The sequence below is a fragment of the Chenopodium album genome, chromosome 2 (assembly GCF_948465745.1).
Source record: "Chenopodium album chromosome 2, dcCheAlbu1.1, whole genome shotgun sequence".
NCBI lineage: Eukaryota > Viridiplantae > Streptophyta > Magnoliopsida > Caryophyllales > Amaranthaceae > Chenopodium > Chenopodium album.
In genome coordinates, this window is record NC_137835.1 from 57938720 (window position 1) to 57963835 (window position 25116).

A 25116-nucleotide genomic window follows, 5' to 3' on the forward strand; every position below is an offset into this window, starting at 1 on the left:
ACAACAGTCAATTCCACTTCTCTTTAGAAGTGGCAAAACGCAATGCAGGCACTTCACCTCAACTGCTTAATCCAACACCCAATTCCTTCGTTCTATCCCCAACTATTTCCATCAATTTCAAATTCAAATTCAAATTCTTTTCATCAAATTCTCCTCAAACACAAGCAATTTCTACTCCCAATTAATCGTTTCTCTCACCCCAAACGCCGAGCATTTGGGGTAATTAGAGCAGCCTCAAAAGCTGATTATTATACTACTTTGAATGTTGGTAGAAATGCTACTTTGGATGAAATTAAGAGCTCTTATCGGATGCTTGCTCGCAAGGTTTCCTTTTTCTCTTAATTTTGCTTTCAATTTCTTTGTCGAATTAATTTTTTAACTAATTTTTTTGGTGCATGCAATTGAGGTTTTGATTATCTTTGATAATGCTGTATTTTGTATTTGGATTATGATAATAGTACTCATAATACTCATTTTATTGACACCTTATTTTAAAAGTTATTTTTTTTGTGGGTTCTTTTTGGTATTTTGTGGAATTGAATGCCATATATAAAGGGTTTAATCTTATATGAACAAATAGCATACTGATACTATTACTAATACTTTAAATATTTCAGAACTCGAATTCGAACTCGAACTTAGAATGTGAAACATGTCTTGCTGGATGATACTAATAGTTGACTGTTGTTAAGAGTATTAAGACTGAAGAAATGATAAGCTTTTTGGGATTATAGATATTTAGTCCATTGGATGAACCACAATCATATACTTGTATGAAGCACTTTTAATTTACAAGTACTAATTTCATTGGATTTATTGTCTTCCCTCTCAACAATGTTTGTGCTCTGTTAAACTAGTCAAGTGGCTATGCTAAAATGAATTACTTTGCTATCCCAAAACACGTAAACGGGCACATCATTAGAAATTATTTTGTGTTGGTGCTGATGACTATTGAGTTTATGCTCCAAAAGTTTATACATTCCTTAAGTTAGGATATTTGAATTCCAAATGTAGTTGATTAATATTAAGGAACAAGAACTTAGGATCCCTAGCATGTTTGTAATCATGCCCATCACCTAGTAAAGTACCCTTTCTAAAGTGGATTTATATACTGCCATTATCATCACTCGCTTGTTGCTTATCTAAAGGTTGCTATGGGGTAGGACACAATAGAGAGGGATGATAATGAATGCATTTTATATTTTCACCCAAATCTAATATTGGGCAAATTGGCTTTTGAGTTGCTCAATTTTTTTTTGTAAAAATACTAAAATGATGCAATTTAGTAATGGAGTTGAGAAATAACCTTTGAGGTTCATCAAGGGCCTATATGAGTGGAAGAAGCAGTGCTTTTGTGCTGGTGGGGGAATGCTGTTCATCCAATCTTGTTTGTCTATTTATGCTATATATATAAGTTTTAATCTATGCCTGTTCAGAATTTCTATGGCATATGCAACTTTGCAAGTAAGATTGAGAGGTTAATGATGGAATATCGTGGTTTGGGTCTAGTGATGTGAGGAAGGACCATTTGGTGGGGTGGGATTAGTGCGTCCTCTGAAGATGGCTGAAGGAGGTTTGCTTATTGGAAGACTAATGCCTATACGAATAGTGAAATTTATTTTATGCAACAAAGTTTCTCAAAGTGCATCAATAATAGCCCTTTTGCTTTTTCAGAAAAACAAATCTGTTGGTTTTGCATTGTGAAAGACTTACCGGAGCTCATGATAAAATAACAAATGAATAAAGCAAGTATGTTCTATCTGGAGGTGGCAAACGTGTTGCATCTGTCATGTTCGTGCTCGAAGTTAAACGGGTCGGGAAACCTTAACACTAACCCAACCCATTTAATAATGTCGTGTTGACTCATTTAATTAAATGTATAAGAAACTCTTGACAATAACCCACTTTTTTCATGTCCGATTCGCTATGTTACATGGACTCGGGAATGGGTGTCGGACACGGATCCATGTCCAAGTGTCCGATCCGGCAGGTTTTAGAATTTTAGGACACGGGGACTCTGTGCGATATTTGGACACGGGTACGGGGACACGTCAATACGTCACTTAAATATATATATAAATAAATTATATATTACAAAAGCTTTAAATTTTTCATTATGTCTACCCCTATTTTTTTTTTTTAATAATTCTTTCCTTGGTAAATTCTCCTAATAAATAGCAATTTTCTCCTCTTCATCTTATCTATATTAATGGTGGTTTTCGAACTAGATATGTTTTTCTTTCATGTTTCTTCTCTTTTTTCCTCTCCTCTCTTAATGGAAGTGTCCGAGTGCCAAGTGAAGGACCGGACACGTGTTCCGTGTCAGTGAAGTGTCGTGTCATTATGTTGTGCTATACGGAAAAGTGTAAGGCCCATTCTACATAATTGTTATTAAATCCATAAAATATTGGGGTTTTTTCTTTTCTCAAGTAGATTGAGTCGTGTTAATTTCGTGTTGGGAATTTCAACACTAACTTGACCTATTTAATTAATTATGTCGTGTCGTGTTGACCCGTTAAATAAAACGTGTCGTAACCCCTCGACACTAACCCAATTTTTTCGTGTCTGGTTCACTTGCAAGCTCAATTTCTCTTTGGTAATGTAACCCTTTTGATCTAAATATGCATTTAAACAGAAATGAAGCTTGGAATTATGTAATTTTAGTTGTGTTTGATAACTATTATACATAAAGGTTGGGACTGTTCTAGCGTTCTTAGTTGGCTTGTTTTGATGTGCAAAAATATTTTATCTATACTTTGTATTTAAAATCACAAACCACAAATTAATCATACGCCACATGTCACCACAAATCACTTTTATACCACATGTCACCACAAATCACTTTTATACCACATGTCACCACAAATCACTTATATACCACATGTCACTACAACTTACTTATATGCCACATATCACCTCCCTTAATATTTCCTTTTTATATTCTCTTAAATAATTTTTTTTAAACAAAAAGTTTAATAATGTTCAAGTCTTTATGCATTCCATAGCTTACAAATTTAAGTGCGAATATAAAGTGTTTCATTTCCACCATAATATAATAAGGGCCACTTCACTTCGCTTCAGCTCTAATCAGTTCAGTTCAGTTCCTAATTTCCTTCTCTCATAAAATGTTCAGTTTAGTCCAATAAATGTGAACATACCCTAAAACAATAGTGCACGTTACATAAACATATGAAGTACAATAATTCTTTTCATCTCCATCTTAAACGTAAAATATAACTTCAATCATATGTCATTTTATATATTATTACTTAAAATATAATTTGATTCCTTTCATCTTCTTTGACATTTCCACCCTCATTATTTTTTTTTTTTCAAACTTAGCTCTTAATATTTCATTTTTTATATTTCCTTTGTTAGCACTTAGCCGTGTAGCGTGTATGACTGTATACTTCCTTTGTTAGCATTGTAGCATTAAAAAAAAAAAAACACAGATGGAATACAAAACAGAATCGACGCATAACACAACTAAGCAACACATTACAAGAAAAATATCCTAAGTAATATCCTGTGCATTGAACAGGCCAAAAGGCAAGTTTAAGTTAAAATATAATTCAGAAGAGTTATGAGGGGACCAAAATCCTACCAAACCCGAGATTCAAAAATAGAAGTTTCACACTTTAATCACACATTAACTTAGAAAGGGAAACACTAGGGAAAGCCCGGTGACTGTCAAAGATATGATAAGCCCCGTGACTGAAGATAGCAATTTTTTGTGCAAGAAAGTTGAGGAAAACTACCAGCCACAATAAATATGATCATGCTCCTCAAATCAAAGTGCCCACTTAACAACAGACTGCATAGCTTATCACAAAATTTGCCCCAATTCCTGGTCTCCCAGACCTCATCTTCTGTACTTGCTGATGATTTAAACAGTTAAAAGAGTAATCAGATAAATCCAGACAAACTATGAGAGCCTTTAACAAAGAAAATCCACTGTATTACTGCAAGAAAAAGTGTTTTATTGTCTTTCCACAGGCAAAACAAGAAGGTAAACAGGTAAGGATATAACGGCTTGTTCAGACTAACCTATATATTTTCACAACTACAGTGTTTAGTTTTACCAAAGTTCACTGTGGCCTAAATATATAACAGTGTGTAAGTAAGATCGGTCCATATGTAAAATGATAGCTAGACTCTGTTTTAGCAATCAGACTGTATTATATGTGGCTAGAACTTTTAAAAGGTAAATTTTTAACTTGATTTGAAACATTTATCACTGTCTGAGTTACCTCGATCTAGTCCTTTTTGTGTCATCAGTACCATCATGGTAGCATATTAGACTCCTCTTCTCAAATATATTTACTGCTATGTCAGATGTTGCTGCAGCATATTTCTCTAATCGAGTACTGATTTTTCTGTATCTAAACAGTACCATCCAGACAAAACTCCAGGTTCGGAGGACAAATTTAAAGAAATAAGTGCTGCATATGAGGTACTTTTCTGCATGTTACTTCCCTTCTGTTTATTTACCTATATTGGTAATATAATTCATTTTGTGTCTTGGGCTCTTTGTTGCTTTGCTTTCCTGATTCTTTCTCTGTGATGAAAATGTTAATAGTTGCTTTGGGAAATATAGGCTGGTTAGTGAAAATTTTGACAGAGCAATTTTGTTAGTGAAGAAAGTTGAAGGTGTTTAAGAGTCTAATACTTGTTTGGCTTGTGTATAACTACTTAGAAAATCACATTTGATTTAATTTTAGTTTTAGCAAGTACAAGTAAATATACTAGCTGGGAAAAATAAAGAGAAAATTTATCACTCTGTCACATACTTGGCTCATTTAATTATTTTTTGTGAGAGCTTTTTGATCAAACAGAGGCAAGTACTATGGCTTTTAGTTTCCATAACATAAAGTATAAAATGACGTAATACCTTTATTTTATAATTTTTTATTAATTGTTTATTTACTTAGTTACCATGTATACATAATGAATTTTGAAAAAGTTTAGTGGGTGTAAGAAAAAGGTGAATAAAGTAAGAAAGAGAAAGTAAAAAGGCAAGTGGATGTAAGTAAAAAGGCAAGTGTGTGAAAAGGTGTTATCATAGTTGAGTAAGTGGTGTAAAATAATAAAGGAGGTTTGGCAAAAATGGAATAAGATAAAGTGAGTAGTAATAGAAATGGACGTAGTTTTTTTGGGACCATTACAAAAGCTTCAATGTATATTTAAAAATCAAAAATATTAGTCACTCCCTCCGTTTCCAAAAACTTGTTCACAGTTTTAATTGTAATATTGTAATTACTTCCTGTTTTATTAAGTGTTACAATATCTTTCTACTTTCATGGTCCTCACACAAACCACTACTATTTTTTTTTAATTTTTTTTTAACCTTTCACATTCATTACTTTTAAATAATCAATTTACCCCACTGTCTTTCTTTTATTATTTTTTAATACTCTAACTACCTTATTTACCTCTTATTTTATTTAAGTTAATATAATTGCCTTAAACTATGTGCCGGTTAAAGTGTAACACTTATTAAAACATGGAGAGAGTAAAAAATTTCAAGCTATTTGTTAACCCAAAAAAAAAAAAAAAAACACATATTTGGAAATTAAAAATCGAAATGAATCTAGCAAAAGATCTGACTATGTTTTGAAGTACAAAAAATTGTTAATTATTAGATTTTATTTTCCATAGAATCTCTCAAGATTCCAAAAGGCATAAATTTATATACGGAGGGGTTCTAATCAGAAGATGTGATCCTAGATATGAGCCAGCCAGGTTTATCACCTTGATAAACTTTGGATGTTTATCTTATGGCAATCTTGTAATTAAATTGTCTTGATATTCATGCTGCATCAATAAAATACTAATTTCTCCCCTTTTTAGATAGCTGGCTTAAATGAATGACACTAAAGGAGATAAACGGCGTGATTTCACGGACCTAGCATCACTGCATCATTATTTCAGAAAAAAAAAAAACCAAAAAAAAGAAGACTAACTACTACTCCGTAGAACCAGTTGGAGAAGATGAAAGGTTGGTACTACCACCTTCACCTTTGTTGCCACAAATAATGAAGCTAAAACTTTCTATCAGATATCTAAAACAAATTGCCTAGCTCGAGATTTGGGTGATCTACTTTTTCACCTTCTCAGCTTTTCGTACCTTTCGGTGTCTTTACCATTTTTGTTCCTCCATTTTATTTGTAAATCCGGCTTCGATATCTTCACCTTTTCGGGCTAAAAGCCAGCTTCGCCGCCGCATTTAAGGAAAAACCCTAGGAAAAAATATAAAAATTATGGAAATGGTTAACCCTATAGGGGTAGGGGTTGAAGTCTTCAACAATGGTGAAACAACAATGGATGAAGGAAGAGAGAAAAATAGCTACTAATTGATGAAACGGCAGGTTAACGCCATAAAAAAAGGAAATAAGTTATTTACCCCTTAATGCCTGTTTGAATGTACTATTTTACTCCTTATAAACTTTAAATGTTTATCTAGGTTATAAACTTGTATTTTCTCCCTAAATATTCTATGTGATTTAATAACCACTCATAAAGTAAATGAGACAAAAAATAAAGATATAACATGTAATTATTTATTATTTACTATTATTTAATCATTTTGGCTCATGTCATATTGTCATGTGATGTGTCAAAGTTTTACATTGCTGCCACTAGCTTATCGTAACCTTTATCCTTTATCCAGGTTTGGGACTGGCAGCGCGAAACCCACAATAGTTTTATTTTTATTGTTATTTTAATTACCCGTATGAATTGAACATATAGAAACTGAATCAAAGTATTTGACCATGCTAAACTCCATGTGATAAGGCAAAATCCTACTTTTTAGGGATGATATTATTTTGCTGACAATTTTGTGTTAATGGGTGATACGAAATAAGGCGTGGAAAATAAGTTGCAATTGTGGAGATGAACTTTGGAGTCCCGTGGCTTGAAGGTAAGCAAAAATTAGACAGAGTATTTGAAATGTAAGTTTGGCGGTGTGAGAAACAGTGAGGTAGGGGTGATCATCTTGGATGGGAAGATTGTCTAGAGGTTTTTCAATTGGGATCTACTATTCAAAAGGATGGAGAATTGGATGGAGATGAGACTCATAAGATTAGTTGAAGTGAGAGATTGCGATGGGTTTTTTATGTGATCCTGCGTGCCTTGAAGATTAAAGGGGAAATTCTACCGAACGACAATAAGGTCTGTTTTGTTATATGGTACAAAATGTTGGGCTGTAAAGCATTGTCACGTGCATAAGATGAATGTGGCGGAGATGTGTATGTTGCGATGGATGTGTGGCTATACAAGTAAGGCTCAGTTGTGGAATGAGATAATTAGGAAGACAGTAGGGTTACATCGATTGGTTACAAGATTAGGCTTAAGATGGTTAGGCCATGTAGAAAGAGACCAAAACATGCAAAGTGTTGGGATCGCGAGAGGTAGGGAAAGACCTAAGAAAACTTGGAAGAGGGTGATTGAGAGTGACATGAGTGCTGTGGGGATCGAGGAAAATATAGTGTTGGATAGGGTGGAGTGGCAGGAGAAAATTCACCTCAATGACATGTCATGATTATAAACTTCCCTCGCATTTAAATCAGTAAAACGTTGTGAATTTTTGCACAATTCATAAGAATAAATATAGTTTTGTGATTCACTTTGACTTGTCTTTGTGATTTATACATAAGAATAAATATAGTTTTGTGGGTAATTGTTGGAATTGTCTTAATTAATAGTTTATTAATATTCAATTGTTATAATTTATACTAATTGAAGTCAAAGTTCTACATTGTTATTCGTGCACAAGAGAAACATATGGAGGGAGTATATATACTTTTTAAAAATTTAACTTAGTATTCATTGTTATTTTATCCCATAAATGTTTTATGAACTGTATTGATTTCTTTTGCAAAAGTTTTCTCAAACCTTTAAGTTTTTTACTCCAACATTTGAACCACTCCTTCAGAACTTTCTTGAATTTAATCCTTGGTTTTCCATTAAAACTCCTTTAATTTTTCTTGAATGTTCTTTCTTTTTCTCTGTTACTTTTTTTCTAACTCTTTGAACTGATTACCTTGTTATGTCTCTGTATTAATACCGTACGGATTCTTATGACGATTCATGTTGGTCGACCTCAGGGATTAAGGCTTTGTTGTTGTTGTATTATATTATATATATTATATTAGGTAGATTAATTGTGTCGGCTTCATTAAACTCGTGTCTATGTGATTGTTAAGATAAACATTTAAAAAGGGGCTCGTTAGGCAGATAAATAAGTTTAAAGGCCATAATATCCTAATGAATGGTTCACACAATGTCCGCATTCATCAATTTTATACTAACCGAACATGTAACCAAGAAGGAACATCAAGAAGTAACTATTGTATTGCAACTAAAACCATTAATATGTCACACCAAAACTTAGGGGTTTATGTATTTACAGTTAAGTTTTAAAATTAAATGCCCGAAGGGCTGAACTAATTGACATGACATATTATTTTAATGGATATATCATGGCATTCTTCTTGTATAATTTAATAATTATGTGGTTGAATGTGGTAGTTAATTAATTAAATATTTGGAACGAAGTAGATTTTTAGAATGCAATCAAATCTATATTACTTGCACCATGTAATTCTAGCTACTTGCATTATGCTCTTATTTTGCATTTCCATTTACTAGGTTAGTATTAAGTGTTTGTGTGCTACGACTTCTACCTTTGATTTGAGAAGAGAACCCACTTTTTTTTTTTTTTTTTCTTTCCCTTTAAGTCTTTTTATGTTCCTTCTATCCTGAATTGAGGCTTAGAGATGTGGCTAGCACCATGATATTGGAGTAGGCAGTAATATTGGACGTAATTTGTGAACAAAGTGCCAACTTGCTTCGGATAGTGTAGGGAATATTTCAAGCATTACCCCAAACTTGAACCCCACTGTGATCATACACTTAAGCATGGTGGCGTCCAAAGGGAAGGAAGCTAGAGCAAAAAGTCGCTAATAAGTTTTAGGAACTTGTAAACCGTTAACAGGGTGAAGGTTACACCCCTTAACGATCCAGGAGATTGTTAACTCCAATAGGTCTGGAACCAAGACTGAAAGTTCGGGGATGAAGGTACAAATCCAACCTAAAAGAGATTGAACCTGCCCTAATAATAGACATCTAATTTATTCTTCTCGTATTCATGTGCGCTTTCTGACTAACATACAATAATTTGGTTTACCCTAAACCTCTTTAATCTATGTTGGTTGAATATTAATGCACAAATAAATCTATTATTGACGATCGCTTGAATTATAATCATATTAACCCTAAACAAGATTATTAATTATCTTATTAAGCGTGATTACAAGTATCAATTCCCTTTAAACATGCATAAAAGACATGATCAAGCAATAACAATAAATAATATAATATCAATCAACATAATAATAATCAAAATAATAACAATAATTACAATCATAATTAAAATAATCATGTTCATGTTAAAAATAAAGCATAATAATAATAGCAAGATCCTATGCATGATACTAACAAGATTAATAACAAACTCTAGCATGTCACTAAACAACATAAAAATAAAATGTTTAGCCCTAACATGATATTAACATGATATTAGGAAAGAAAATAGGAAGTATCATAGAAATCATAATTGATTTAAGGAACTTATTCTTTACCCTAAACATGATACTAAGAAAAGCATCCTAATATGATGCTAGGAAAAACATCCTAACATGATTTCTATATCATAATATCAATTAAAAAATCAAATCACTTACTTGGATGCCTCGTATATCTTTCTAATAACAAAATACACGCGTTAGTAAATTCAAGGAAAATAATAAAACAAACAATTAAATTAAATAATTGAAATAAGGATTTGGGACCAAACCCTAAGAAATATCAAACCTTTCATGTCTAGGGCGAAGGCAACTTCAAACTTGGCTAGGTATGTCTAGTGCTAATGTATGAGGAATTGTGTTTGTTAAAAGGCTAGGCTAGAAAGAGAAAGAGAGAGAATAAGCTTTAGCTTAGAGAGAGAAGAATTAGAGACTTGTTGTTGACCAGGGACCCTATTTATAAGAAAATAGTTAGGAATCGATAGAAATGAATCAGAGTTCGAAAAAGAATTAAACACGCCTCTGTCGCCAATGACAGGACTTCAAACCTGTCGTTTGGCGATGCAAGACAGTTTTTGCGGATTTTGTTTTTATCATATCTTTTGATCCAGAAGTCCAAATAAGTCATATAATATGTCTTTGGAAAGCTCTTGAAGTCTACTTTCCAACCCAATTAGAATCAAATTAAAATCAGATAAAAAGATATGGCCGAAATAATGGAAGGGTGTCAGTTTTGGATAGAGTTTCGTATCTCATTCATATCTTTTTCGTTATAGCTCGGATTTAATATTATAATATATCATTGGAAATATAATTTCAAGATCTATCCAACCATATAAGATTTGGATAAAGATTATGAGGCACGAAAATAATATCTGAATATATTTCATTTCGTACAAAACAAGGATTCTCAAAAGGAGTAATTTTATTCCATTTCAAACTCTTTAAAACGTAATTATCAATCCTAACTCCATTAGGATTTAAGAGAACCTTCTAGAGTATTCTAGAAGACTATAATCAATCCTAATAGCTTTAGGAATGATAATTAATAATAGGCCCTGCTGTAGATCATTGGGCCGTATTTAAAAACCAAACCGGGCCCACTTTAGTATTTTGGCCATAACTTCCTCATTATTCATCGGAATTGGGCTTATAATATATCGTTGGAAAGCTCTTTTCGAGCCCTATCCAACTACACTATTATTGGACCCTTATCATGGACCAAACTAAACTGGAATGCACGTTTTTCATAAATAGGGTAAGAAAAGAAATATTTTCAAAAACAGAAAGAAGAGATATAAAAACATCCTCATCACTAGACTTTTTACATTTTCACCTCGTTCGATAATCAAATGATATGAAAGGTATTCATCACTGGGTTTGGTTTTAGGGAGACACATTTGGGTGTCTAGGTCTTTTTGTCCCATCGAGGAAAGAAGATCTCTGTTTGTGGCTTGTGTGATGAAGAAAAACATTGGAGGACTTTAGATTGACTTTGATCATCTAGAGGTTAGTTTGCTAGTCTGAAAATTTTAAGTTTGAACAATGTAACGTTTATCTTGGACTGGTTGTGGCTAATATAAATAGTATGCTCATGCTTAACAAATTTACATTTAGTGTTGTCGTGATTGACTTTGTCTTTTAGAAACAACCTCTTTGCTATCTTAGACTAGTTACAGGTATGATTGAGTACATTTGGACCTTGCTGTTGTATCAGTTACAGTATCTACATTGCCATGTTTATGTTGCAGCTTATGAAACTCTCACAACAAAAAGAGTATGACATGTGGACATTTTGTCTCCTAGGTTTACCCCCTATTCGTGAGGAAACACTTAGAATACTCATTTTGTCATGAATCTCGTTATGATACTAAATATCATCCAAGATTAACCGTAAGGGAATAGAATACACTTTTAATGATATTAAAATCATAATTCCTTAGCTTGTGTGTTTATATAAGTAGAAACATAGGGTGCTATGATGAAAACATGTAAGTTACTAGACTTACTACTACATATAATACTTTATACTTCCTCCGTTTTCTTTATTTGCAACACAACCTTTAGGGACGCACTTTTAGGAGGTGGTTAGTAAAGGTAAACGAATGATTTTATCAAAATAATTTTAACACCAGGAATAGAGAAGGATTAGGTACCATGTGTTAAAATTATTTTGATTAAACTTTTTGTTTACATTGTATAATCTCAACCTAAAAATCAAAATGCATGCCACATGGATGCAAGTAATTAAAAACAGAGGAAGTAGCTCTTTATATCCATTTATCTGATTTTATGTATGTGTTTCATGGAAAAAATTGTAGAGTTTGGATTAAACACTTACAAATACTTAAGAAATTATTTTTTGTAGATACTCTCAAATAAAGAGAAGAGAGAATTGTACGACCGTTTTGGTGAAGCAGGTTTGCAAGGAGAGTCGATGGGTCCAAGCTTTGATGCCCAAGAAGTAAGATTTAGTTGTAATATAATTTTGCTTATGTTTGCTAGTTTGCTACACTTTCTTGATATGGTCACTTTATGTTAAGGGGATATTGGATGTGTGAGTGTGATACAATATCTACACATACTGTGGTTTGATTTTATTTATTTATTTTTGATATTGTAGACATGTACATTTTCTTTCAAGTTATAGTTGGCGGTCATTTCTTAAAGTGTGTAAATCAACCATTTGATAATAGTAAATTTTCCCTTCAAGTGAACAAGGTTATGATGATATACTCATTAACCCTTAGTTCTTTGCACAAATTAGGATGCATAGTCAGTTACCTATGTATCCACTCACTTCTAGGTTCACCCTCTACATGTAGGGGCTTTCATTTTGTATGGATAAGCAATCTCTTTAACTTATGCAAGTCAATATGCATCATAAAATTTTAAAAAGAAAAAGAATGTTTGAGCAAAAAATATGTGGCTCTTCATACCTGCCTTTGAAATTCACAATAAAAACACATTCATATAAAAAGTTCAGTTACCAATAATAAAGTTGTTCCATAACCAATACAATAAAACTTACAGGCCCAAATTTAGAAGTAGCATAATTACTATAATTATTGTCATTGAAAGTTATCCTATAATTGTTATTTGGAATTTGTTGCCCTCCCCCCCCCCCCTCTTCTTTCAGCTAGTATTCTGAACTCATTGTCAGCTTAAAACCATAGATGATTAAGCCAAGATACTAAAGCACAGCTACCTGAAAAAGTGTCCGGAAAAGTATCTTTGATTTTATCATCTTTGGTTTTTACTTCTAAGCTCTTCATCAGAATCCCCATAACCTTCCTTAGAGTTTCCTAGAACAAACATCATGGGTTGTTTGTCTTAAGTTTTTCTACTTGGTTCCCCCATGAGTGGGATTACTAGTGATCTAACATTAGAGTAAACTCTTAATGTAAATTATCTCTCTTTTTATTTTATTTTATTTATTTTTTAATTTTATTTTTTTATAATTTTCCTAATCAATACGTGTTACTTGTTTCTTGTACCTTTACTTGTTCCTTAATTAGGTGGACCCTTTTCAAGTCTTTGATTCAATATTTGGTGAAGCAGATGGATTTTTTGGAGGTCGAGGCATGGGTAGAAGCAAAAGCAAGCTTAATCTTGATATCTGGTAATTGTTGCAAATTACTACATGGGTATTTCCTTTTAAGCATTAATTAAGAGATGCTTTCGAATTTGGGAATAATGTTGTATTCAGCCTTTAGCGAATTAGCTCTATAAATGTCATGGTAGGACCAGTTAGGATTATTGCTTGCACTTGCTTTAATTGATTCCCTATGGCTGAAAACATAATTTTTTAACGTCAAAGTTATCTGCAGTTTGTCTCCTCAACTACTACTGCAATTTACTTATTTATATACTTCGTATTTATTTTTTGCTATATAAGTCTTGATGTCAGGTGTTTTGAAATTTTGATAAAACATACTTTATATTTGAAATGAAAACTACAACAGTAGCTGAGGTTTTGCTTAGTTAGAAGGAACAACTTTTTATGGTTATCTTTGTTCAATCTTGTTTCCTTTATTTTCTCCTATCATATTGTTCAAATTAGAAGGACTAACTGCAATTTGGTTTATGTTGTAGACTAATTTATCTCCTCCTATCTTATTGTTCAAATTAATCTTAAGGGTAATCCTTTGTCAGGATTTATGTTTGTAATTTCAATAAATTGATCTTTATATTAAGTTAGTGTCTGTAGATAATTGTATATCATTTCTTAATTAGAATATCCTCTATGAAGTCTTTGAACATCATAGAGTAGAACAATGGGGACCCTTCATTTTTCCAATTTTCCAGAACGCTGTGATTAATCTAGCAGCACATTGTCTGCAGTCTGTTTCTAACAACATGATGCACTTAGTTGCTAGAGTGAACCATCATTCTTGTAAGAAATTTTGCCATTTGGGAAATACTTAAATTATTTCATGAAAGGAAATCTGCTATAAAGCAGCCACCTTGATGTGAGATGCTGACATTATATGACACAAATATGATAAGAATGTGACTGAGCACCTGGGAGTCTTGTCATCCCTTTCTAACATTTCCTGCTGATTGTTGAGCTTACCATCTATAGGATAGTGACTAGACAGTTGGATTAGTGAGTCAGAAAATAGGGTTTGGGAAGCTAATTAGATTGGAACCCTGGAAGACCTAGGTATACAGATTTTTATGGGGAAACTGAGAAAACCAAAATATGTAGTAAGTTAAGATTTAGGAAAGTATTCACTTTTTGTCGGGTTTAGTCATGATCTATTAAGTCAATGCAGTATATTGTACATGTGAGCCCAGTTTTTGGATCGTGGCAGAATGGAGGAGAAAAAGATGCCTCTGACATGCATGACATTGTCTTTGATTGCAGTGATGGTTTGTTGGCTTGCATAATTGGCCACTGATGTCAGGGTCTGTTATCAATTTTGACTTTTGAGTATGACCTTCACATTTGACAATTGATTGATTCAGATATTGGTGCATTTAAAAGACTATCTGCAAAGTATAACGTCCACCTCTTTTTTGGGTTGTCTTTTTCCTTCTATCAGAGTGTCTGCTGTTTACTACCCTACGATTTTATTTTTCTTCTATAGGTCTGATCTTAATTTGACCTTCGAAGAATCAGTGTTTGGGGGAAAGCAAGAAATTGAAGTTCCCTATTTGAAGACATGTGATGTATGTGGTGGTACAGGAGCTAAATCGACCCATTGCATCAAATCATGTACCAAATGTGGAGGCAGAGGAAGGGTTATGAAAAGTCAGAGAACACCATTTGGTGTAGTTTCTCAGGTATCACTGCAACTTTGTGGTAACTAATTAGCTGGTTCAGATTTGTGTTTTGTAAATATATACAACTTCACAGCTACCCAGTATATTTTTTGTTACTTAATGGTGAATTATTTTGCATCTACAGGTAACAGTTATATCCATTATGAGATAGTTCATTAGACATCATGCTCTCTTTTGTCTGTTGATTGTTTCTTTGAGATAGTAGAGGGGTTGAGCTGCCGAGATCTGGGTTAAAAGTTTATAAGAAAGGACACATATTTAGGGTTTATTTATTTATTGATTTTTTATAAATTATTATTATTGTTATTATTATGACTGGATATTTTGAATTTCATTGGTAGGTGACTGGTAGGTGACTTTCTGCATTAATGGATGACAAAAAATCTGATTTGTCTTTTATTTGTTATTTGTTCTGGTCTGTGGACTACTACAGGCAGTTCATGTTATGCAATTTTTTAAACAAGGGACTGTTAAAACCAGCCTCTCTGGAGTTAAGGCTATATTATGTGCATCCCTAGAATTCACTTGAAGCAGCCGCCATGTGCACTAGATTTATTTTTCTAGAATATAATATAATAATATATTTGTCTATGTGATGATGCTAAATTTAGAACCATGCTTTAATGGCTGGTAATGACTGCTACAAATGTCCAAATAATATAGTTGAAGTAGGGTCTCAAATGTAGAAATTTCCCTCGAATCATTTTATTATTGGGAAATTATCCATGTTAACTATAGGCCATCCTTCAAAATAACCCTCACAACATTCCCTAGAATAACCTTGAATTTAATAATAGTTTCTAACAAACTGTCTTGTAACTCTGATTTTTTTTTTTTTTTTTTTTTTTTTTTTTTTTGCTGTAAAGCTTGGTCATATTGAAAAATGACTTCAAAGTAACTTCTTGAAATTAAGACGTAAATGTATTTCATTGAATTCAGAACGAGATGACCAAAATAAATGAACCTTTTTCTTGATTAGGAATATTTATCGTACTTGCTGGCAGCTGAATGGCTAGTATAAAATCATATTTTTGTGTCTATGAATACCTTATTATTAATGCAAGCTTACATGCGGTAAATAGTTTGAGATTACTGTCCAGATGGCATAGGCTATGTTAGTGTAATGACCTGATCTAATAATCTTGATTTGAGTACCTTTGATGCCTCTGCAGCTCTGGGCTTCACTGAGTCCTGTAGCCGGGGGTTTAAAGGGCTTATCCATCTATATTGTTTGCATCTAAATTTGATTGTTTGATATTTACTTTGTAGACATAACTGCACAAAAAGCTTATGCTGTATTGTCAGTTCTCGCATCATCATGTTGGTTAGTTTTTTAATGTGAGTGTGTATTACAAGCATTTGATATGTTTTTGGTAAGCAGTAGCTCATCCAAATTTGAGATTATGTTCTTGTCCCCTAGAAGCTGGCGTGTTATGTTCATTTTGTAGGTGTCTACATGTCTAAGTTGTGCAGGAGATGGCAAGGTTGTGACAGATAATTGCACAATGTGTGGTGGTCGAGGGAGCATAAGATCCAAGCGGACCTTTGATGTAGATATCCCACCAGGTGTTGATGATGGGGCTACAATGCAACTACGAGGAGAGGGTAACATAGATAGAAACAGGTCCAGCTTTACCTTTTCTGTATTAAATCATATTTATTTTATTTTCTCCGTCTAGTTTTGATATAATTACGGGTGAGTGCCCTGAGTGGTGAACCTAGGAAATCATATTACTTGCCTATAAGATAATATAGAAAGGGAACCATATACTGTCACCGATTAATATGTGGAAAAAATAATTTAGGTACAAGTATTACCAGTCTGATGAAATCTTTAGGTATCATCTCTTTTGATTCAAAACTCTTGAGTTTAACTGAAAAACATGTAGTTGGCATATTTGGTGAAAGAAGACATATGGCTTGGTGGTTTCTTGTTCATGTGCTCTGCTGTACTTAACAGTTTTGCTAATGTGGTCTTGCATTCTTGATGTTCAGGGGACTGGGAAGTTTAGGATTGGAGTGGATTGGCATATTGATGCCAATGCTGAAAAATTAAAGAGAGTGCTGGGTTGACATAAAGGTTTTGGTGTTGTTTTAATGCAGGGGTATTCGTGGAGATCTGTACTTGGTACTCCATATTAAAAAAAAACATGGAATTTGGAGAGAAGGTCTCAATCTATTCTCTAGAGTCAAGATAAGTTATACTGAGGCGATATTGGGGACTGTGGTCAAGGTACGTACATTATTTTCCTACCTGTGTTGGCTGTGTATATATGCCAAGTTATCTGATTAGGGGAAATTTATATGTAATTGATTTTTCAATCTTTCTATGTATGTAGGATAATGATTTCATTTCTGTTTGATGAATTTCCTCTATTAAAAATAATTGTTTGGAAATGTTGATGAAGTAGTCAACAAATTTTGTTAGAAATTACAATACTTCAAAAAAAAAAGTGCTGAAATGAATTACAAACAGATTGCAAGGAAAAACCAACAAGACTGGGAAGAGATTAATGCTTTAGGCTAGGATCTCAAGTTGCTCAATGTAACAGTAAGTTAATAAAATGAGAGAAAAGCTTGTAATTTTTTTTGATTAAAATTGTAATAGTAGCTACAAGGTAAAGCTAAGGAAGGAAGGCTAATTTAAAGATTGAATCTTGGAACTTGCTACGGCTACCTACTACTCTAAGATTAACATCAAAATCCACATGCCATTCTATTACCCTACCCTCTCCTATTTATACCAAGCAATCCCTTTTTTACAAATTACCCTAATATAATCATTGATTTTGGCATGTACTGCCTATGTGGCCTTCACAGAAATTCAGACTCCACAATCCCTAGTGAGTCAGTTTTGTCTTGTTGTTGCTGTCACGCTGCTGCTTTGCTTGTCCTCTGTGCTGCTGATTGTGCCTTCGCATATACTCCTTGAGTGGCTGCTGTGGCTTATGGGCTGGCTGTTGTGGCTGTTGGGCTTGGTTCATAGCAATTAAACTTTGTCTTTGGGTAGTATTAGCCCCATTACTATGCTAATTTACTCATAGAATCCCCTGTTCTATAAAACAGATGTGCACTAATTTTACCAACCTCCATGGCTCAGTGAACAAGTTTTACTTAGTGAATTTTTAAGAGGAATAACATGATAAAAGCGATAATCATCACTTCGCAATCCAAATTGATATACTCCCTTCGTTTCATAATAATTGCAACACTAGGGTATGTATGGAGTCTTAGAAAAATTATAGGGTGGGGACCAAAAGAGAATTTTTTATAATACAAGTATAGTTAGTAAGAGAGAGAAAAAGTAAGAAAAATTATAGGGTGGGGACCAAAAGAGAATTACGCCTCGGGTGTGCCTCTTTGAATGTGCCTCGTCTAGAGAAAAAAAGATGCTCTGCCCTAATCTCCTAGCGCCTCAATGCCTAAGGCGCTCTCTTTTGTTCACTGCTAGGTAATCTGCTTAAATCTGTGAGTGCCTATCTGATTCAAGCTTTCTGATTGAGTTGTTTGGTTTGGAAGCAAACTAAGTGGCATAGAAACTGAAAGAAACTACTAGAGCCTTAATCCCAATGTGATGGGACTGGCTACATGAACCAGGAGTTTATCTCCAACGTTCGACGCATTTCTTCTCCTTCTATTCCCTTGTCTTGAATGCTATATGCTCATGTAAACCACTTTCTTTGTATCAGGTCTTACCTCCCTGCCCCTAAGTGATCTTTGGCCTCCCTCAGCTTTTTTTAAACATCCCCATTTTTCAACTTTCTACTTGCTCTACTAGTGAATCTTCCATCTTACAGTATACAACTTTTTGTATCATCCTTATCTCCCACCATCAAAGCAATGTCTTACTTCCTCCATATTCTTTTACTTGCAACGCAGCCTTTAGACATGCATTTTTAGGAGGTGATAGGTAAACGAATGATTTTATCAAAATAATTTTAACACCGGGATTAGTGAAGGATTAGGTACCATGGGTTAAAATTATTTTGATTTATTTTGTCTGTTTACATTGTATAATCTCGACTTCAAAATGGGTGCCACAAGGCTATGTTGCAATTAAATAAAAACAGAGGAAGTATAAAATCTACTGTATTGATCATTTCCAGATTTTCTCTGCTTCTTATTATAGAATCATGTTTAAACTTATATAATTAGAAGGATGTAAATATTTGCAGTAGGCATGTAGCTATGTTAATTTTTCACTACAATGCTAATATGTTGACCAACATCAGGTGGAAACTGTTGAGGGTTTGAAGGAACTTTATATTCCCTCTGGAATTCAGCCTGGAGATGTTGTAAAATTACAATCTTTGGGAGTTCCAAAACCTAATGAGCGCTCTGGAAGGGGTGATCATGTGTTTATTGTGGACATTCAAATCCCCAAAAGAATCAGGTTTGGTGTCGTCGTAATCCACCCTTTCTTCCCCCAACCCTTGATTTTTTTTTAATTGCTCAGCAGTACAGAGGAACAATTAAATTTTTAATTATTTTATTTTTGTATGTTTTTTAGTTGTTAGTTGATATATGTAGCATTATCATAATGTCTTCATAATTAAATTAAAATATAATGAGAATTTTCTTAGGGAACATATGTTAGTTGCTTTACTATAACACTTATAAGTTTTCTTTCCATTTTTATTTCTTGTGTAGTTTTCCAGCTATGAGATTTATGTAGGGTGTTATCACTCTTCATAAGGTTTTATCAACCGTTGTGGGCCTTTTTTTCTTCCCTTTTTTCCTTTCCCTAAATTGTAAGTATGTAATGTACAGGAGGATGGGGGATTTTTTCACTATTTGGAGTTTTATGTTTATCAGTGCATAACTTTGACTGTGAACATCTTAAATTATATATATATATATATATATATATATGTATATGTATATATATATATATATATATATATATATATATATATATATATATATATATATATATATATATATATATATATAAATCTTTTGAAAGTATATACCGAGACAATCTAACCCTTTGATCTATACTGTAGCCCTAGATGCTCCCTTCTCTATATTTCAGTTGTTATGAATGTCGAAGTTTTCAGTGCTATACTGGTAAAACCGTAGGATTAAAAGTGTATCTTAAACAAGTAATTATTGATGGCAGTGACAGAGAAAGGGAATTGGTTGAAGAGTTGGCTTCTCTCCAGGCATCTTCTGAAGAATTCTCAACTTCTATTGATGGTAAAAGCTCAGTAATGTGAATGCTGCACTACGTGTTGATTATTGTTTCTTTCTGTCTTAAATGATTGTATGCTTAAATTATTCCACGTGTTACAGATATTAGCAGACAGACTGTACACAAATTAAACCAGAGAGGAATTCCTGGGAGATCATTATGGAAGTCAGTAGGACAATTGTTTCGGTAAGTTTGTTGGCTGTAGTTCTGTGATTTTTTCCCTTTCGATGTTATTGCTTAGTTTTATTTATTTTGCTAGTGACACATTTGCTTTGTTGCTTTGTGTATGTTATTATTTATATCACATTAAAATTCCTTTATCGCTGTAAGTTTGCTTCAGTGCCCATTTTTTTTTCAAATTAATTCATTTCACATGATGTGCAGTGACAGACCTGTAGGTTGTTGGTTATTGCAGATGCTTAATGTTATATAGTCTATTTTTCTAGGATTAATACCGACATCTGGATCTCTGTTTTTTTTTTTTTTTTTTTATATTTATTTTTATTTATGAAAAAAAAGGATTTTTAGCATCAGTTTCAGGTTATTAAAAAAAAAAAAATAAAAAAAAATTCCTATATTTCTTTTTATGATAGCTGCAATATTGGTTTATTTTTTTTATTTTTATTTTTATTTTATTCTTTTTCTATTTTGGTTACCTAAACTGAGCTTTTGTTAAAGTTGCAAATGTGAAGTATCCTTTTTTTGGCAAAAGTTGCACATATTACTTAATGGAAGTAGTAATAACATTAGCTTGTCGAATTTATTTATATCTTATTGTTATTATTAGAAATTGTATGGCTTCAAATTGTCATTGTAATTGTATAGAAACAAGGGTAGGGAAACACATGCTGCAAGAACCTGCAACAAAAAACGTAGAAAATATGTAATAATCTGGATACCGGTGTTCTGTTAAACATTAAACTTAGTATTAATGTGTATCTGTAAATGAGAGATTATTTTACAACAATTTAAATTTGTTGACATACTCCATTAGTTCTAGAATAATCTTAACAAGTACTTCCTCTTTTTTTTTATTTGCAACACAGCCTTTGGGCCCACTTTTTAAGAAGTTGATTAGAGGTACTACGTGTAGAAATTATTTAGATTAATTTATCCGTTTACATTACTTAATCTCTTTCTTAAAGTGCGTGCCATAAAGGCGTGTTGCAAATAAAGGAAAACAGAGGAAGTGTTTAAGAGATCTGGCTTGTGGGCCATTAGTTTTTGTTTACTCGTAAAAAAAAAGGGGGTTTGTTGGCTGGAATCAATGCAGAGAAATTGCTGGGGCAGATGTGCTGAATGTTTGAGTACAGTGCTGATCCCTTGTGGTCACTTTAGTGTGAACAAATTTTTTGGGGACGTCCACAAAAAAAGGGGGGCAAAACAAAAGGAAATGGAAGTGGTTGAGTATTTTGCTATTTTAATGGGAAAATAAATATGAAATGAAAGGATATACTGGTTTAAAAATGGAGAGGTAAGAAATACTCCCTTCTTTCCCGAATACTTGAACACTTTCCATTCTCACCCATCCTGACATAGTTTGAACTCTTTCTATTCTCACCCGTGTATAGTTTGAACACTTTTTTTGGTTGTAAGGTTCTACCAGTTATGTCCTTTTTATTATCTTACCTTTCCTTTGGCCCACTATGTCCTTTTTACTCCTACCTTTTATTAAAATAACAATACAAATATCCACTTAACTCTTATCACATTACCATTTCGTTAAAATTACAATTGATAACCCTACCACATCTTAACTTTTTTTCAATGAGAAGTGTTTAAACTAATGTGGGACAGAGAGAGTAGTATAATAGCAATAACAACAATAAATTAGGTCTTTTTTATTCATAAATTAGTGAGTCCATTTTAAAAAATTGTATTAATATTTTTGGTACAAATGGAAATGGAAAGTGTTGCTATCAATCTATGAAAGAAAGAGGGTATACTAATGAGATATTTACTGCAATTGATTGTGTTACTTGTCCTGAAGAGGGAAGATATAGGGCCTGTTCTGTTCCGTTGAAATTCAATTCAATTCAATTCAATTCAATTCAGTTCAGTTCAGTTCAGCTCAGTTCAGTTCAGCTCTTAATTTATGTCTAATGATATTGCTAATGATATAAAGCCAAATTTCATTCTTTTAAGCTCTTATTACAACGACGACGACAACAAAAACAACAACAACAACAATAATAATAATAATAATAATAATAATAATAATAATAATAATAATAATAACTTATGGTGGTTTGGGTGTCTATTCAGCGGGTGATGTTCGGCTTTATGCTTTCCTTGCATCGCGTCTGCAGTCTTCTGGTCTTCAGGCTACGCTTCTTCGCCATTCTGGTATTGTTGGTCCGGGACCGGCCTTCGATGGTGCTCTTAGTCTTTTTAACAGCGCTGCGGAGACCGACCTTTTGAGTAACCCTAGTGAGATCGCTGCCCCCAAACTCATGAAAAAGTTGGCAGATATATATTTCACGAAGGTCACTGCATCTGCGGATTCCACTTTCTCCTTAACTCCGCGTCAGGTAGCCTTATGGAAGTCCCAACAGGGGGATCACTCTTCGGCCTGGTTGCGGACGGTCCCGATATCGGGTTTGGGTCAGACTATGAATGGTACGACTTACCGTAGTGTTCTTTGCTACCGGTTAGGTGTTCCTTTGTTCTCCGTTTATTTATGGGGATCATGCAGTGTCTTGTGCTGGGATGGTGGGTATTAAACATCGGCACAATGTTGTTCGTGACACCCTTGTTGATATTTGTATTCGGTCTGGAATCTCTGCTCGAAAGGAGGTTAACATTGGGTTGATTGGAGGAAACGACGGGGCTCTACGACCTGCAGATGTGCTTCTTTATTCCTGGGATAGAGGCCTTGATGTATGTGTTGATTTGACGGGGTCTTCACCTTTGACACAATCGGGGTTGTCTGACTTCGTTCCTGGTCGTGTTGTGTCGGCGGCGGCTCAGCGGAAGCGGGACAAGTATGGGGCGCGTTGCAGGGCTATTGGCTATGGTTTTCTTCCTTTCTCCTTTTCTTCGTTGGGGGAATTAGAGAAGGATGCTATTGCGTTGCTGAAGCGGGTTCAGGCGTTCGCTAAGACTCAGGATATTGGTGCTCGTGCAGCTGCTCACATCTTCAGCAGGATCGGGTTCGCTATAGCTAGAGGGGTGGGGGGCCAGATTGTATCTCGGCTCCCTACCAATTTCTTGTAAATTGATTGACTCTGTACGTTTTGTTTTTTATAATAATAATAATAATAATAATAATAATAATAATAATAATAACAATAATAATTGAAATAATAATACTAATAATAATAATCAATAAATAATAATAATCATCAATAAATAATAATAATAATAAATAGTATATGTGTTTAAAATGTTTAGAGGTTTCAAGTTTTTAATATTTTTTCCATACATTTTATAATATATTTTCCATACATTTTATAATTATAATTATATAGTATATTTTTCGTAAATATTTTAATATGTACATTTGTATATACACATATGTATAGTAATAAATAATCAATAAATAATCAAAGATCACTAATCCGTAGTTAAAAATCACTAATTAATAAGTTCAGTTCAGTTCAGTTCAGTTCAGTCAATCGGAACAGGCCCTAGTTTCTTAATTGCAACTTTCTCCTTTCTTTTTGTACTTCATTCTGTTGTCTTCTTCTTATTCACTTACTCTGTTGTTTACTACAAAGGTGATTATATGTTTTGTCCTCCATATTGTTGCCTTCTTCACTTATTCTGTTGTTTACTAAAAAGGTGATTATACTGTTCTCTTAATTTCAACTGTCTTCTTTTATTGTCTTCTATTCTGTTGTATTCTTCGTTTATTTTCCTAACTGTGGAATACTCCATTCATAATTGGGTAAGGCTAAACTTTTGCTGCCTCTATTTTCTGATTGGTAGCTTAACTTGTTCAGCTGTGTGTCTACGTGTGTTAATTAACTTGCTATGGCTAACAGCTAAAATAAATGGCTGGTTGATTGTTTTCTTTCTCTTGATGGTACAGAAGAGAACGGCAGTCACGAACTGGTTTTTCATCTGCAACTTTGGGAATGACGTCCACATTATGCAACCGTGGCAAACTGAATCCTCCAATATCATTTTCGTGTTTTGCTGTATTTTTGTTTACATGTATCTTTACTGTAGCAACTAGATCTAGTAATAGGAAATCCATCCAAACAAATTCAACTACTCAATTCACAGCAGCTAATCCTGTTAAAAAGAAGCATTGAATGTACAAATGTTTTGCTTTGCTACATGTTGATCTTTATGGGAGGAGAGCCAGAAGTCCCTTTATATTATACTCCGTAAGTGTCGAAACTCGGAAAGGTGGATAATGTGGTCCATATTGTTATTCACTTTTGAAAATTTTCCTCTTGATTATTTTATGCTAGCTCTTGTACTCATGAAACTGGATCTGGAAGTACTGTTTCTTCATTTTTCAATGTAGAGGTTGTAATTATTCATGTCTGAACAAAATTCATTCATTACAATGTATAAAATATAAATATTTGGTTTTATTATCACCTCTAGTGTAAAACTGTAAATGATGGGCAGTAATTTTAGAAACAAAAATTATCATACAAAGGAATCTGCTCTAGGAAGCACCATATATTCAATCTGCTATGACTCTGAAACAGAGCATATACATCGTATTCAATTTGAGTTCAAAACATTATGACGTAGTATTCGAAATACAATTCTGATCTTCTCTAGGAAGCACTGTATACCAATATCATATGACGAATCAGCTGTATAAGAATAACCATCAAAGTATTATACTGGTATTATAGGCTTCAACCCGATCAAAACAGAAGGGTTGAAAAAAAATGAGACATTCAAGGTGTGCAGCGAGAATGATGTATTGAATTGTAGCTTTAATAAGCCATTAAACAAATCTGTTGATTCGGTATGTGAGCTGTGGCCTGTGGCATTGCAGCAATCTGATTCTTCTTAAGCTGCCAGAAGTCAGGAAAAGATCAAGGTTACAGAACTTATTGTAATTGGGAAACTGAGCTT

General features: G+C 33.5%; 2 protein-coding genes across 3 annotated transcripts in view; one reads left to right on the forward strand and one right to left on the reverse strand.

The window, feature by feature from the left end:
• On the forward strand, positions 1-24623 carry LOC145598797 (uncharacterized). 2 transcript variants are annotated; one of them, XM_081655187.1, is made up of 11 exons: positions 1-324; positions 4391-4453; positions 11956-12051; positions 13106-13209; positions 14681-14876; positions 16325-16500; positions 16980-17109; positions 19109-19269; positions 19999-20075; positions 20172-20256; positions 24104-24623. In XM_081655187.1, exons 1-11 carry the CDS (start codon positions 43-45, stop codon positions 24327-24329), a joined length of 1596 nt encoding a protein of 531 aa, XP_081511313.1. In that variant the 5' UTR covers positions 1-42; the 3' UTR covers positions 24330-24623. The 2 variants fall into 2 exon arrangements, with proteins under 2 accessions (XP_081511313.1, XP_081511320.1); XM_081655194.1 differs by having other exon boundaries at positions 24107-24623.
• The window catches only part of LOC145598813 (uncharacterized), a 5187-nt gene continuing 4638 nt past the window's right edge, over positions 24568-25116 (reverse strand). The window contains exon 9 of the transcript XR_014103627.1: positions 24568-25055. The gene's annotated coding sequence lies outside the window, so the exon portion shown is untranslated. The remainder of the gene's footprint in view (positions 25056-25116) is intronic.